General features: G+C 35.6%; 2 protein-coding genes across 2 annotated transcripts in view; both read left to right on the forward strand.

Annotated features, from left to right (window-relative positions):
- Positions 1-4,646, forward strand: part of LOC112465249 — a 67,779-nt gene extending 63,133 nt beyond the window's left edge. The window contains exons 8-11 of the mRNA XM_025032729.1: positions 473-915; positions 2,201-2,379; positions 2,468-2,649; positions 2,970-4,646. Coding sequence (XP_024888497.1) covers positions 473-915; positions 2,201-2,379; positions 2,468-2,649; positions 2,970-3,041 — 876 coding nt within the window. The 3' untranslated portion in view covers positions 3,042-4,646. The remainder of the gene's footprint in view (positions 1-472; positions 916-2,200; positions 2,380-2,467; positions 2,650-2,969) is intronic.
- A 132-nt stretch (positions 4,647-4,778) lies between these two features.
- Positions 4,779-16,677, forward strand: LOC112465248 (proton-coupled amino acid transporter-like protein pathetic). Its single transcript, XM_025032728.1, has 8 exons — positions 4,779-5,762; positions 10,578-10,640; positions 11,440-11,529; positions 12,351-12,708; positions 13,863-14,144; positions 14,380-14,558; positions 14,644-14,813; positions 16,207-16,677. Exons 2-8 carry the CDS (start codon positions 10,585-10,587, stop codon positions 16,458-16,460), a joined length of 1,389 nt encoding a protein of 462 aa, XP_024888496.1. The 5' UTR covers positions 4,779-5,762; positions 10,578-10,584; the 3' UTR covers positions 16,461-16,677.
- Positions 16,678-17,608: the final 931 nt, after the last annotated feature.

Below are 17,608 nucleotides of genomic sequence, written 5' to 3' on the forward strand. Positions count from 1 at the left end.
TTCGGTGATTTTTATACAAATGAAAATCCTTTTACGTAGGGTATTCCCGGAACAGACGACCTCAATTTTAATGATCGATTCTTTGACGAAACTCGTTTTTCTTGTGGAAGGTCCTTCGCTTCCACCGGCTTGTATCCGGAAATTATAGTTCAATGTTTCAATTAAGGAAATACCGGACCAAAGATTGCTCGAAGGATCTTATTGCAACTTACTCTAATTGCAATTAGATATCGCATTTTATCTTATTTTCCTCGGTCTCGCCTTATATTTTTTTTTTATTATTGCAAAATGAGCGGACATTAGGACAAACAAAGAGATATGATACGACAAAGTTGCGGGAAATCGATATCTACGAAAAAATGGTGATTACGAGCATTTTTTATGACAAAGTTTTCAATATAATCTTCGGATATCTTTGATTTACAGGTAACAAATTACGTAACATATACTTCATGTTTTGCGGTATTTCCAGGTGATAGAATTTTTCTCGGGTCTCGAGTTGAACCCGCGGGTCTATATCGTCATCTTCTTTCCCTTCACCTGCGTCCTGGGCTTCGTGCCGAACCTGAAGTATCTGGCACCGTTCTCCATTATCGGCACTGTCTTCCTGTTCCTCGGGGTCTGCATCGCGTTTTACTACTTTTTGGACGATGTGCCCGATCCCCGTAGACTTGACGCCCTGACGGAAGTTCTACCTGTGCCCATGTATTGCGCCATTTTCCTGTTCGCCTTGCACAATATGACCCTGTACCTGCCGCTGGAGAACACGATGAGGCATCCCGGTCATATGCCGCGCCTGATCGTCGCCAGCACGTCGCTCAACACGGTCATATACCTGGCATTTGGTTTCTTCGGCTACAACAAGTATCCGGACGCCTGCGACACCGTCATCAAGAATTTACCAATGGAGGAGACGTAGGTGGATTAATTTCTACCTTGCGAAATACTCGTACTACCGCTTGTCCATTTAATTAATACTTTAATATCGAACATATATTTTACTTATATTTCTCTCTCTTTCTCTTTCTCTTTCGATCAATTATAGTTAATTATATTTAGACCAAAAATAGCTGACTTCACAGACCATTTGCACTATTTTCAGCAAACGAAATAGTCGAAGAAATTACATCAGTTTCTTGGGCAAATAAAAATTTATTATTTGCCAGGAATCGCAAATAAATTGTTATCAAAGGCAATTAAACTGTGCATTAACGTGCGACAATCGGCAAATATGTGAGCTGTCTGCTTTAAATGACAGCTGTATAATTAACATCGCCATAATCTGTGATCACAGAACAGGATGTGCTTAACATTTACGTGATCGTGCGGCTCTCTCCACGCGTGTTCAGTATTCTCGATTCATTCTGTACTTCTCGTAAGAATCACAAGAATACGTATCCACGGCGAGTCCTTCGAACAAATTCAACAAAAGCGAAACGAACCAGCCAACCGTAGTAAAAGAAATACGCAATCGTGAGGGTCAGTTTGACCGCGTAAACGTGAAGGACTCAAGTCTGACTTGAAACTAGTTTAAAGACAACCACAGTTAAATTATCACAGTCATTGCATCTGGACAATGCGATCTGACGATTTCACGTATCGTTAAGCACAATATATTGCCGCAATATTCTAGGAATTATCCGATCGCAATTCATTAGGCTTCACACGATCGACATACCTTGATTTCGCGTGGGTTATTAATTCGGTCACTTATCTGTACGTAATGAGTAACGTTCTGTATCATTATTAACACGTGTTCACTGTCCACTGATACGTACCTTATCGTATAATTTTGTTATGGAATTTCTCTCTTGATCATCGAGTTGTATAACATCCCGTTCGATTAGAGATCAATACAGTTATACTGCATGCACGTTTCTGCGACGCTGCTGCAGCATTTTGAAATTTAAATAATAATAATACAACATTGCTAGATAAGTAATCAACGACTGTTCTTTCGTTATAATTATATAATATATAAACATACGGAATTATACTGTACCGTTTTAATTCTACTTCAGCGTTAATCTAAATCTCCCTCTTTTAATATAATAATTGCGTTGTGAGAGAATATCATATCTCGAATCAAAAGATTGCTTCACGATAAAATCTTAGATTTGTATCGATCGCAGACGTACGAAAATCGCAACTTATGTCCCAAAATCCCACTTTATTGATCGTTTAATACTCTTTTTCGCAGTCTGGCCCAAGTAGTCAAGATAGCCATTTCCTTGTCGGTCCTGTTTACTGTCGGTTTGGCGTACTACGTCCCAATCAGCGTGCTATGGCCCATGATCCGCTCGAGAATCGTCACGAAGAATACGCTGCATCATCGATTTTACGAATACTCGCTCCGATTAGGCGGCATAATAGGCACTAGTAAGCGTATTATAAGCACTTGATGGCACGAATGTTGAATGTAATTACCAGGAAATAACCTCGTCCTCGTCTTTCTTTCCGTTCGTAGCACTGTTGGCCATCGCCGTGCCCCAAATGGTACCCTTGCTGGGTTTATTCGCCGCCTTGAGCATATCGACGATCATGCTGCTGATACCCATACTAATCGAGACGTCGACTAAGTGGGCGGAAGCCACAAGGACGATGCTCGTGAAGAATATCGCTATTTTCGTCGTGTGGCTGTTGATTTTGGTACGAATTTTCTTAGAAATAAGACTACACGAAGAAATTTATAAAATTAGATGATTTCGTAAAACTGTGAAAAAATTAATTTTATTTCAAATTTTCCAAGATTAGTTTTTTTCGAGTTGTTAATCGAAATCTTTAATTTGAACCCTCCGAAGTAAATATTAACTTTAGTTTTAAGATTATCGGTTCTCTTTTTCAATTTCATCAGTCCTGAGATTATCAAAAGTATAAACATTGTTATTATTTGAGATAGCGAATATTTATTTTAATACACGCGCCGTAATCTTTTAAATGATGCAATATACGCTTGTGTTACTTTACAGATTTTTGGAACGATAGAAAGCACTTGGTCAATTGTTAGAGAATATAGCGGAACGAAGCAGGAAACATGTTGATCGACAGCTTGTTAAATTATTTGAGAGACTCGACACAAAATTACGAAGCTGCTTCTTGTGATAATATAATACGCTACGCAAAACAGTCTGATGTCACTTGCCGAGAGTTATGACTCTTACAATCAGTAGCAAGATGATATTATGATAAAGATGAAGGACTCTCTAAAGCAGCGAAGCGAAAGGTGGATAAATATAATTTTTATAACAATGCTCTTTGATTACATTTGCTTTTCGCGCACTGTGAATCTATACGAGAAGAAATATCTCAAGCTCCACTCGTTACGAGAGCATTTTAGTTTGCGTGCCGGCATCGTAAGGGTGACATATCTCGGTCGTTCTTTTCTTACGATTTTCTTGCTTTTACATGCCCGAGATCAACGTGATCGATATCGACCGGTATCGAGGACCCTTAATTTCCGTAAAGATTGGAATGTGGCACTTGCGACATTCCACAGGGGGAAGGGGGGAAACACCTTCAATTTCCCTCGGCCGGCGTTTACGTAACGCACAGCGGAGTTACGCCGCTCGCAATGTGGAACAAGAGCGGCAGCCTACAATGAGAAACTGCACCGCGGCGCAACACGGCGGTCCAGAGAAGGTGGGAGACTCGCCGAGGACCTTCTTGCAAGAGGACGAAAAGAGACGGCGAGCGCGCACGCCTCGTGAATGGAAGAAGATAAGAGGATACAGGTGAAAGGGAACGCGCGAGATGCAGAGGCGCGAATCGAGCTGATCGCACAGTCGAATAACCGACGTCTTTATGAGTACGAAACTCGAGGACGGTTACTCGACGTAGTATACTTCAGGAGCCGGAGGTGTCGACGATTTCTGATTCCGAGTGACTCGTCGCGCGTTTGTTTTTTACCGAACCTTCGACTGTAAAGTTCCGTTAATCAATTAATTACGCGGTCGTGAATGCTCGAGCGAGGATAAACGCGCAATGGGATAGAGAAGCGGAAGCGGTACCGCAAGGATTAGATGGAGGGAAAAACGTGAAAGCGGAAAGTGATTCGATGGTTATACGGTCGATATATAGCACTTCGACATATAATTTTGGATGTTATTTGTCAACACTGAAACGATCGTTCATTCATGAAATCGCAAACATTGAGGTATCTTAGAGAGAATTTAAATATTATTTTGCAAATATAGTTCCCCCTCAAATATGTTGTTTTCGAATATCTTCATTATTATTTTGCACGCGTCACGTTCTGTATGTTCGATATTTATCTCCAGCTCAATATTTTCGGCTTTGTAACTCTTAGCCATTAGAGACGATTTTTCTGATTTGTGTTGAAATACTTAACAACAATTCCATCATTAAAAAAAAAGATAAAATAAAGGAGCTAAACTATTATCCGTTCCCCGCTCTCTTCTTTACATAATGATTGTATTAATTAATTGTAGATCTGGAAAAATATTTTACTTAACTCTCGAAGCTATATTAATCCATGATATTTAAGCTCTTCGCGACGTCGAACCCTAACGCCCATTAATTGTCGGACGAAGCAATTTTTTGTCTATAATATTGGCAAGCAAATCCATTGGGTTTAATCCCTGCCATATCGTTTATCGTGCGCACTTCAAAGTAACGTCGACTCGAGTACATTACATGCTGTCACTATCTACTCCCTCCCTTTCTGTTGTACTCGCACGAGTGAGGAAGCTCATGCTCGCGGTAGTCACTCACGTGTATTGACTGTCCGTATATATACCTGGCTAACGCCAAGGAAGTTGCCCAGTCGTGTGCGGTCTGTCACCGTTTCACGTTAATTTCGTCTCGTTACTCGACGTTATTGCCTCCCTCCTTCCCTCAGTGACAGACCAGAAAAAAGAAGCCCATTATCCCGCGAAATCGACGAAAGTTATTTATCCATTACCCTGTGTTCATCGGCTACTTTGTGGTCTCAGACGGAAAGAAGTCATCAATCTTCCGGATGATTACCAGCACTCATAAATCCGTCGTCGTGAGACTAAACCCTGTGATTGTACCATTGCGGAAACGGCGGTGATAATTTCCGATGGAATTCAAGGACAACACCTGCAGATGAGTTATTATAGACAGTTTATCTCGGAACCGCGAAATTCTATGGTGGAACCACGCACGAGTTTCCATCGTCGCCGAGGTGAAATCTACCTGATCGTCACCTCGCAGCGCGAGCGTGCGATCTTCGAATTATTTCCAATCTCGCTGAGAAATTCGCGCGACGCACATTCGCGACATTGATAAGAGATAGTGGTCACCAAGAGGATCAACCGGTCGTTGTCTTCTTTGCACAATTGTAAGCTGCGGGATTTGTCAGGATCGTCTGGATTTTGTCTGGGAATCTTGTAAATCACACCTGGATAGCTTTAATAATCCGCCGATAAGTCATTATCTCGTTATATTATAAATATAGGCCTTTAAGAAAGGAAGAGGCAGAAGGGTACGAGACCTTGGATAGAACTTAACAGCTCTCACTCGACCACGAAGTTCACGTGAGCGTTTCGTGCTCCATGAGAAGAGGGAAAACAGAAAGAGACAGAGAGAAAATAAAGGCCTTCGAGAGTCTAAACCAGAATAATAAAGTAAAGCGTCATTTTAAACAAGAGGACCAATATTTTCATTTGAGCAGAATGACAATGTGAGGATTCGGCGTACTCCAACGTCGTCAGAGAAAGAAATAAACGTTCTTCGTAAATTAAGCATCTACGTTCACGTCCACGTCTCAGTACACACAAGTAAGTATGACTTTAACGACGCAAGTCACGTACATTGCAAATGTATTTGGAAAAATTTATGAAAATAGACTTTTTTATCTAATCGTCGTCTGAAGATTGCGACGAAGGTCCTAACTTACGAATGGCATGTTTATATAAGAAGGTCAGGTGTTTACATTCAGAGAAAACAAATTAGTTCTGCCACCTATAACACTGGGATTTAAATATCCGCAAATAATTTTTGTAATGTCATGAGGATGAGTAATTTTTTGAGAATGATTAAAGTATAGTCACGACAAAATATGACGTTGAATATAAATATTATTTCATTAGTTATATGTAAGTAGTAGTTGCATATTACTTAATTAGTAATAAATTAAATATAATAATAAATAGTAATAAATTTTCAATACTATTAAATAGTAATAAAATAGCAAAATAATTATAATATATATAGTTATACAGGCTTTGTACAATAAGCCATGACAATTATGTTCTTTCAATTTAGACAAATATTTTTTTTGGAATCAGTCATTACTATAATAGCGTATCATGACACATTTTTTGTGTTAATAATATATTTTTTCTTAATAAAACTATCTTATTACTATTTTTTGTATTTTATTTTACTGCAATTTTGTAATACATAGTTGAGATGTTAATTTTTCTCAATTTTCTAGTTGTGGTATTACTTTTTTCTCCGAGTGTATCATGAACATGTTACGTTATAGTAATTGATAAGTTGTCAACGCATAAGCAATAAGCGAAAGAAAGTGGCGTAAATAAGCTTCTTTTTCTATTTAAAAGACCGTGTAGATTAATTTACCTGCACGTGCGGCAAATACCACAAACATTCTTCTCGATGATTATATTTGCAGACTTACTTAGAGACTCTTTACGAGATCTTTATGAGTAATTTTAATGACCGATTTTGTGTCAGAGCTGGAATTGTATTATAAGACAAAATCTTTAAGTAATAAAGTAAAATCGAAAATAATTTGAAAACAATTTTAGTGTTTTGTAAATGCAATTTGTAAGAATCTAAGAATGCTTTTATTATAACTTTATATTCTAACATAAAACACAAAAAGTTTTTTTTTATTATTAAATATTTTTGACGTACAGTTTAATGGGTTTTTCCCGAAATAATTAAATATTTCTGATTAGAGAAGTTTTGATAAAAATTGACTTATATTTATCGAAAAATTTCTTAGTAAAATTCAACACTACAAAGATATTGCGTATATAAATCGTATTATTATACTACACATCTGAATCATGATAAGCATTCATGAATGCTATGCTAATATTTTCCAAGAGATAGAATGTGACGTTCGACAGTTGCGTTTATTAATTTTTTTTTATAAAGAATTGTATCACAGCAAAAATTTACTCTGTAAGCTGATGACAGACTCGGGCGATAACAATCTATGCTGTGTGATCGATAAGATTATCGTTGATTTAAGATGATCTCGTTCGACGCGGACTTATTCTTCTCAACATTAACACGATGAATGATAGATTCGATAAAAATGAAGAGCAATATTTGTGCGAAGAGCAATATTTACATACTTGTACTTGTAAATATCATTGTAGATATTTATGTTGCTATCAAACATCAAATTTTTAGCCATTGCGTACTGGAAGCGATCACGAGATCTTTGAAAATGCCACACGGTTCGAAAGATACTTCGCTCTGCGATAAAACACTTCACGTGATATAAAGTGACTGCGTTAACTTAATCGCGTCGTGAGTTATTTTATCTGCAGTAAATTATTGGAATAATACAAGCATTAATCGTTCAGTGCAGGTAAATATATTTTGCAGGAATTTACAACGTATTATCGGCAGTTTTTTTTGTAAATATTCCTAACTTGTGAAAGTTAGAAAGTTTCAACTATCACACTGTTCAATTTTTTGCCGTAGAAGACAAATAGTCCTTTGTAATAATGGGATGACTTGCAATTTATAAGAGAGATAATATTGTCTATTGTAAGCGAGTATTTAAAACAGTAATTATTCAAATAATAACTTCTTGACTGTAAAAGACAATTTTACAACAGACAATTAGAGTTTGTAGCAAATTAAAAGTTGCAAAAAAGTTATGACGCTTCTAGTCACAACATAACAAATTAAAAGTTGCTAAAGAAGACAAGGTGTATATATCACTTGATAAAATTCTTTCGAAATCGCGTTGCAAATAATAAGAATTGTGTCCACTTGACTCGGTCCTTGATGCAAAGCTTATCTGTAAGACTTCTGCGAAGTAATTTATCTCGGTACAACTAATTTGCTGATTAACTTACAAAGAACCGTTACGATTAACAAAATATGTCGACAGATCTTGCTACGTCATATCGATATGACATGTTATAGTGATAATTAGAAATAAAAATAGATATTGATTTTTTTTGAAGAGAGATTTCTTTCTTCCTTTTTTTTCGATATCATTAGTTAAAGCGCTAAGTATACATGTTATCGGAAAAATTAAAACTCTTTAATCAGATCTTTAATCAAATTATTATACAGTTTAGCCTTTAAATGTCGAATTTAATTATTCTACAATTTTTAAATATTAGTCAAAATTGCATTAAAAAATTTGCAGACGTAATTAATTACATCCACTTATATACATGGATGCTCTCAGTCATTATTATATATTATAATATTAAATTTTCTGTTATAATGTTCGGTATTTTTTCATGATTAAATTCTACCTCCGCAAATTACAACCATAGATTGTCCTTGTATTCTTTTGTCGGCATTATTCTTTGCTCCTCGTGGAATATGTATGAGATGTAGTTTTCAATTGTGCGAGTCCTTCGCGTTGAAATCTCTTATATATGCGCCGCGTATAGTCGCTTAATCAATCAAGGATCTACATTTAGGTCCATTTATCACTGCCGAGTGAGATCACTCCGGTTCGTTCGCGTAATATGGAGTTTTTTTCCTGTCGCTTTTACGTAAAATGGCGAAAGCAGATCAAGAATCGGTCGCTATCGGCTGGCTGCAATCTTGAGCGCAGGGGGGCCGCGTCTTGCACAACTCCGACTTTTTTATCTCTCATTAATTTCCCACGCGAATCTCGGGTTGTCTGTCGAGTGTCGGGTCGCAATCCACGAAGAATTTTCGTCATCGGTCGTCGGAACAGCGCGCATGGCTTTTGTTGGCAAATAAACTTTGGAGAAACTTTTTAAGAAAATTGGTCAAGGCGAAGCATCATATAACATCCATTTGTCAGATGTGTATCGTGTATATAATATATGTTAAATTTTTTTTTTACGTAACCGGCCACTTGTCGATAAGTCTTTAGAAACTCGCATCTCTTTTTGCTGCATTTTTCATGTCCAAATTTCCTTTTATCGTTCTTATTAATATTCTGTATCTCAGAGTAAATCACAACATCCGATAAAATTGATGATCGATAATAATTGAGTGCAAGCCTTGAACTATTAAATCGCGATTCACCGATAAACTTTCAACCAATTTTTCACAGATCTTATTGTTACCTTATTAAATTCTTGGATCTGATTAAAGAAAATTGATATTTGATCTTTTTATCAATTATTTCTTTATTTGAGAGAGTTATATAAATTATAAGTGGCAAATATTAAGTGATATATATCCAAGATTTCATTGCAGTGTGTTAATCTTATCAAAAAGTGATTTTGAAATACTTGAATTGTAGAGAGAGAACTTCTCTGAAATTCGCGGATTTCTGCAATTCAAGTATTTGTTAATAATTAATACTGCCTCATACAGTTATCGGAAATAAAAAGTGTAATATATGTATTCTTGAAATTAGTTAATTCAGAACGTGACTCGACTTTGACCTTAGCATTTTTTTTTATCAAAGAATGTTAATAATGCAGCTATAGTATAGTGTATAATTAACATTGCGCGGACACTGTGAGCTTTTTACGGCACAGTCGATTTTTCGTATTTCACAGTTGTCTTTTGACGTTTCAACACTTAAAAAAAAATTTGCAATAGTTCTGGCCTATGTAAGTATAGAAATCACTTTTTGAAACCTTAAAGATGATACATTTATAGACTTTTTTGTAACACAGAACCGCTTTCAAAAACCTTTTGGACTTAAAAGTCCCAGGGTGTCCGGGTGAGTGCTCCAAAAACACGATGTCCGCGCAGTGTTAATAATACATCTTATTAACGTAAACTTCTTTTTTCGCAATGCCAGACATAGATACGAGTGTAAAGACTTCACCAACATAATATCGCTTATATATAGTATCAATAATTAAATATAAAGAAGAGTTACAATCGCTTATGGAAAAACCATGTTTATTTTTTTGAAAACTGCACTGATTGTTACACTGATTCACGTCAATATAAAAAAATCGCGGTCAACCAGTATTTGTTTAGCTGTTTGATTTATATTTACAATATGATACGACAACGAGGAAGCCTTCCGTTTCCAGCATGCTTGATCCGATAACGCTTATCTCATTTGATGCGCCGGCAATTCATTTTATGTCTAAGATTATTGATTTTTCGACAACTCATATCACATTAACGAAAATTAAAAGACAGAAGTGATAGGAATGTTGAATGTGAATAACGCATTTTTTTGCTATTACGAAATAAGAAATCATTTTCAAGTTTATTTTCATATTCGTACAATTTTACTCTCATATAAAATAGCAAGCTTATAAAAATATATAAAGAATTTATTTATTTAATTCTGTAACAATTAATTAATATTAACGTAATAATTCATTTTTATATCATGTCATGATTTAATTATTAGATACTATATGTAGTTAAAAATAAATTTTCCTCTTTCAATTTTCTATATGATATTGTTATTTTTACAGAATCACCATGGGTCGAAAGGAGAAAGAGCAATCGGGCAATCCCATGACGGAATTCAGTAGCAGGTATTTCCCTTATATCATTAATGTCCAATGCTGTATTATTTACACGATGATCCAAACAACAAAATATACAAAGATTAATCAGAATGTAAATTTTGTTCATTGCATGGTAAAAGATCTTGCTGATATTGTTCATGCGTGATAACTATGTTAAAATCGTGCAGATAACAATTAAATGATCGACAACGGCTTGCTTAATGAGCAGAGTCATCCTTAAGTGACATACGTCAATCGTAGATAACGGCGACTTCTGTATACGCAGTGTCTGCAAAAGTAATCATTATTGATCAAGAATAATCGTCGTGGAATGCGATTGTATCGCGTTTTATGTGACGATAGCAAACGCGTTGTATCAACTCGGTTTTTCCCTATAACACTTGATTGAAATTCTTTTAAATTTATTAATATTTTTTGTAAAACTTGACAGGTAGAATGGCAAATAACACTACAAAAATTTTCAAGATTCTCATTAAAATTATCCAAAGTTATATTTAACACGATAGTTATAGTAGTGTATTTTTATTAGAATTTAATTTATTTACGATATGTGGAACTTGCAGTAAAAAAAGGCAACGTAACTTTTCAATGAGACAAGAATTTCTTTTATGAGAAGTAAAATATTATTGCATAAATATATTGTCTTTTTTATCGGGAAAAATTACAAAAAAGAGCGTCTTTTATTATAAACATGTATTCTTTAATGCTCCCATAATTGTATATAGATATGTTATTATATTTCTTCCCTATCTCATTGTATTTTATTTAATGCTTTATATAATAATTTATTTTTTTTCGTTTTTAGCACGAAGATAGCCCCGAATATCGGCGAATATAAAGAAAAGGATGAACTATACGATCCCTTTGAGCATCGCGATAAGCGACGTTCAACTTCGTAAGTTTCATATATTTTAAGTGAGTCATGACCATTATAATAACAATGAAGTAAATAGAAAATGTGCCTATATACGGCCTACAGACTGGATCTTTTGTGCCTAGGAATATTTTTTACATAATTTTACGTACATTTTTCGCTTCACAAACCGTAAGTTCCTCGTAAGTAACCTTCGTAAGTTTCGTTTTAAAGTCTTTATCGGCACGTGTTAAGCAATTATATTCTGACGACAAAGTACCGCGCATTGCAACATTTTTTATTTAACATACACATTAACATATGCATAGGCGTAAACTATATATATATATTATGACCGTAATAATATTATATGCATTTATAAAAAGATGAAAACTTATCAGTTAATCTTGAAAATAACTTTCTACATTTTCATTCAAAAATATGAAATTATAGTTGCCTTTAGATGCGATAGAAAAACATTCAATTAAGATCGAAATGCACATTAATGATTTTAATATATTCAAATAATAACGACAAAGTACTTTTACAATAATAAATTCATTTACACATCACTTAAATTTATTTAAATTTAATTAAACAAATTTATTTACATTATTTATGTACTGGAAATATCAACATTACAAAATATACATTAGAGAAAATAATTATCTTTTGACAACAATTTTTTTTCATGAATACAAGGTTTATATAGTCTCATACTAAATAAATTTATTCCAATCTCGTTTAATCAAATTTTACCGGTAACATATGCGTAATTTTCTATAATCAATTCCATTTTGCACATGTAGCAAATAAGAAACAAGCGTCAGTAACATAATTCCACGTTTTGCCGCGCGTTTCAGGGACCTGGGCTCCATGATGCATCTCCTGAAGTCCTCTCTGGGGACAGGAATCCTGGCTATGCCGCACGCGATAAAGAACGGCGGGCTGCTATTCGGCGGGATCGGTACGATCATAATCGGCATAATTTGCTCACATTGTGTGCACATACTGGTGCGCACGTCTCACGTGCTCTGCCGGCGCACCAAAACGCCACAGCTGTCGTACGCCGAGACAGCGTACGCGGCCTTTCTCTGTGGGCCGAAGCCGATCAGGCCTTGGGCCAACGGCAGCAAGATATTCGTGAACACGGCGCTGTGCGCGACATACGTGGGCGGCTCATGCGTTTACATCGTGTTTATTGCTAAGACCATTCAACAGGTATGCATCTTGCATAATTCATAACAACAAGGTCGTCTATCTATGCTAAAACACGTTTGGCGCGACGAGCGCAACTTATTAATACATTTTTGCCTCATTCCGCTACAACAATTAGTTTCTGTCTGTCATTAGACTTGTACCAACATGTATACAATCTAATGTAAGTCTAATGAGTACGAAGATGTCTTACATATAGTGATATACTATTCATCATATTTATCATGTTAATTTTTTTCTCATTATTTACCGTAAATATTAGATATATAACATTAACGGGATGGATGAGAACTAAAGGAGGCGAGGAACTGATATTCAAATTAATAGCTCGCGCGAAGATACTTTATACAAAATACGATTCAAGATTATTTTGATGAATTAACTCTCGCTTTGCAATTTTTATGATTTCACGATATCGAATAAATGTTTTTTCTTTTACGCGATGATTATTACACTCTTCAATCAGCAGATAACTTTAGTGTAGTTTATATTTGTGTTATTGTTAGTGAAACAATAATAAAAATATAATTTGATAATACGATAATTATCGCGTAGTTTATCAGATATCTTATTGTTAGATTGTAATTATTGTTAATAGTTCTTATCACATTTTTATATATAGTATTATAAAATTCTTCCTCTTTGTACGTAATTACTGATTGCAAACACATCCATAGTTATTATCTATCTTTTTACGTCGATACATTAATTGATTGACGCTTTGCGATGTTTATGGATTGTTACGATAATTTTTATTCTTTAAGATATTATACTCAAATAGTCTTGCTTTTTTGTCTTTATAAAAATGTATGAGAAAATTATAACTCGATATACGTATATTACACTACAATTGAGTTTATTTGGAAGAATCCAGACGATAGAACAAAAATAATGATAATTATGACTTTTAAAACATAAATGTGGACACAGAATTACAGAAGTTTAAAGTATTAAATGTTTTATTAATTAAACAATACAATAATAAGAAGAATTACATCAAATAATTTCGATCGGGCATCGCATCTTGGAGGAATGTTCTACCTCTTTTTGTGAATGTCCTCCGTCTCACTCGTTCCACACGTGAAATCGACCCGAGCCCTTGCATAACTCGCGTGATCGAATCGATCTTCCGTGTTAGCATCCTGTTTTCTTTTCAGATCGCGAGTTTCTACACCAAGAGAGACATAGAGATACAGTTGTGCATCCTCTCGCTGATCCCAGCGTTGATACTGCTCGGTCAAGTGCGCGATTTGAAATATATGATGCCGTTCTCGATGTTGGCGAACATCTTCATGATATCCGGCTTCACGATCACGCTCTACTACGTCTTCAGTAGTAGCAATCTACTATCGTTAGAGAATAAGAAGCTAATCGCCCGGGTGGAGGAGCTGCCCCGTTTCTTCGCGACTGTGATATTCGCCATCGAAGGTATCGGCGTTGTAAGTTCCAATGCCAACTGCCACGGTGACGGTTAGTGTTATTAAACGCAAAGTAATTAGTCGTCGCAAGCATAGGTGATTCTTTGTTTAATTAGAAAGGATAACAAAGAATAGAAATAGTTCAATATAGGAAAGCAACTGCTGCTTTTATAAGTAAATGATTTACAATTAACGTCCCTCTTGCGTCTTTCGTATTTTTGAACGCTTTTCGAACCCAATACGATTGTAATCGCAGGTGATGCCCGTGGCGAACAACATGAAACAACCGCATCACTTTCTGGGATGCCCTAGTGTACTCAACGTCACGATGACGATAGTCGTGTGTCTGTACGCCATGATGGGGGTGTTCGGTTACCTCGCGTACGGCGAAAATTCTGAGGCCAGTATCACGTTGAATCTGCCAACGGAGGAAACGTAAGTGAGAACACAGCTCTTTCGCTAAATATTAGTATGTCGTTTTGATACACGCGTTGTAGACTAACGAAAAGCAATGTTTTAGTCTAGCCCAGGTGGTGAAGATCCTCATTGCCGCGGCCGTTCTCTTTACCTACGGTCTGCAGCTCTTCGTGCCGCTCGAGATCATATGGAATGGCATAACGCACAGGTTCAGTCATAAGTATGCAGCCATCGGCGAGACGTCGATGAGGGTATTCATAATTATGCTAACAGGTAAAGTACCTTACATCATACCATTACTATAGTTAAATCTGAACAGCTCAATTGCAGGTAGAAACAAATTCACAGTCTGAACTATAAACAAATGATTAAAATGTACTACAAACGAGAGAATACTATATCATTCAATTTTATAAATATATATATTCAACATATTTCGGCTATACGAAGATAAAATCCTTTGACTATACAAAGCGAGCGACTATACGGCTAGTATTATTAAACACGAATAACCGGTCGTCCCATGCGTAGGTGGTTTTTTACCTGATTGGAAAGGATAACAGAAAATATAGAAATAATTCGATACAGGAAAGCAACTGTTGCTTTTATAAGCGGATGATTCATAAGTCGTCTGCATCGTTGAGCGACGTGTATTCTTTCGTATCCACAAATGGATCTCTAGAAAAGATGTAGTTTTTAAAAAGAATTAAAAGTACACATAATTTTTTATTTATAATCCATTTTATAGAATTTTCTTTTTCGCGCTAGGAATTTTCTTTTTTTTTTCTTTTTTATTGGGATCTTAACTCTTTGAGACGCAAATTACAGATTTATACATTTAAAACAGGAAAGTAACGTAACTAATATTGCAAACAAATTTTATTTTTTTTTACTTTTTTATCGAGGGGTTTGTGTTGCGTGAGATACAACTGTGATCTCTCATAATTGCAATAACGAGTCCAGCGAAATGGTTAGATATTCATCAAATACTTAAAGAGACGTGTTTTTCATATCAACGTGCCTCATAGAGTTAAACGCTGCTTTCCCGTAACCTTTTCCGGTTGCGTTTTTTGCGTTTTTTGCCGCGAACGATATTCCAGCGATCGCGAGACCGGCGAGACGGAGAAACCGCGATGAATCACGCATTCCCGGTAGAGAGGAGGTCGGTCGGAGACCCGATCGGTGAGCCGATCGAATGATCGGTGTCACCCACTTACTCCGCGTGCATGTACGCGTGACGCGCCTTTTTATCACCAAGTGCATCGAGAAAGAAAGGAATTGTCTGCCTGTCTGCCTGTTTCGGTTCGGGTCAGCTCTTTTGTTCGGTGCAATAGATTCGGCCCACTTTGGTCCGCTTATTCAATTTCTCATCGTTGATAGATTTTTTCCGCTTATTAGGAGTTGCCGATATGTCGTCTGTAAACACAGCATCACGAATATCTAAATACCGCGAAAAATGTGTAGTTTATCTGCAGCTTATTCTCTTTTGACTTTCCTTTATTCGACGTTTGTGTAAAGTACAATACAATAAAAATGTCATGCTTGTTGATAACACTTCTTGATAATTAAGATGTGTTCTACATGCAAGTTTAATATGAATGTAAGCTTCGAAGTCAGAAGATAATGATTGATATGTTTGTGATATATTATTCTTTTTTTTTTACAGTGGCCATGGCGGTGTCAGTGCCCGATTTAGATCCGTTCATTTCCCTAGTCGGTGCAATATTCTTTTCTATCCTCGGCATCAGTATACCAGCTGTCGTCGAGACGATTTCGTGTTGGGAGAGCCATTTAGGCACCTTCAAATGGCGGCTATGGAAAAATTCTTTTCTATTTATATTTTCGATATTAGCGTTAATATTCGGTTCGTGGATCTCAGTGCAAGATATAATCAAGTATTATAGTACGAGTAAGGATTGATAAGTTTTAGTATTTTATTTAGCGTTTTATCTGAATTTCATATACATCTGGAACTCCAGTGTCGACAAGAAACGCGGTTTTTAATGAGAAACAACTATTTAGCGTGATATACTTTTGTATATCCTCGTTATTTGCGTTTGTATTTGACTCGTGGATCTCAGTGTTAAATAATGAACTATTATAGTTGATAATAAATTTTACTGAGTTTATTGTTTCACTAGCGTCTTTCTTCTTAATTTTCCTGTATAATGCACCTATTATCGACTGCTTATATGTTAAAGTTGAGATGAATTGAAGGTTTTAGGATGAGATTGGAAAAAAGATCCATGACTGGTAAGGTTCATCTTAAGCTTAAGTATGATTTACATACTTTGAGTATAATTATAACGAATTATGGACCTATGTCATATTCTTTCGAGAACTCTCGATACATTTTGGCAATTATAATAATATTTATTCCGTCTGCTGGTACACAGATATGTCGCCAGTAAATCTGGTTGATCAACGTTTCTTCTTGTTTCATATATATGTATAAAAGATATTATGCTTTCTAAAAGAATGTCGAGACAAAGAAAAATTAATAACAGTCAACTCTATTAGAAAATAGAAGCTTTAATCGACAATAAGCGTGATTAGTGCTAATGCTTCTATAAACATTAGGTGTTTGTTTGAAATATTCTAATACCTTTTAAGATTTTAAATATAAAAATATGTTATCTTGCTTAAGAATTTAAATAAATAATTTACAGCATATTTTTAATTAATTTAATTTTGCTTTATTCCAATATAAAAAGGTGGAGGGTCTCTATAGGTTGATCTGTTTCTAGCAGATGTTAGTTAAAACCTAAGATGAGAACTACTATTTAATTTATAACTGAGAAAATGCAAAGTCTAAAATGCATTTAATCGCGATAAGCGCGTTCAGCAGACACAACTGTTGAGTTCGTCTTATCAACACTCTGCGTTGATTGGTTGGTTCTAAAAGTAAGAGCCAATCACGTTCGACTGCTATTGAGCGGCTTCTTGGTCTGCTGAACGCGACCAATGACATTCGGTACAAGCAGGACGGCCTTTAAAAATATTGCTTATATCTTTTCCTCGATACCAGATTAAATAGTAAGTACCAGATTAAATAAAATTAAATTGCG

Source organism: Temnothorax curvispinosus, unplaced genomic scaffold (genome assembly GCF_003070985.1).
Source record: "Temnothorax curvispinosus isolate PA1 unplaced genomic scaffold, ASM307098v1 QBEX01015018.1, whole genome shotgun sequence".
In the NCBI taxonomy this organism is placed as follows: Eukaryota; Metazoa; Arthropoda; class Insecta; order Hymenoptera; family Formicidae; genus Temnothorax; species Temnothorax curvispinosus.

What these genes read in the sequence shown, in the direction of transcription:
- LOC112465248 (XM_025032728.1), top strand. Translation starts at nt 10,585, where the DNA reads ATGGGTCGAAAGGAGAAAGAGCAATCGGGCAATCCCATGACGGAATTC. An exon ending in CCATCGAAGGTATCGGCGTT is followed by an intron (nt 14,145 to 14,379) that starts GTAAGTTCCAAT and finishes TTGTAATCGCAG; the next exon opens with GTGATGCCCGTGGCGAACAA. An exon ending in AATCTGCCAACGGAGGAAAC is followed by an intron (nt 14,559 to 14,643) that starts GTAAGTGAGAAC and finishes GCAATGTTTTAG; the next exon opens with TCTAGCCCAGGTGGTGAAGA.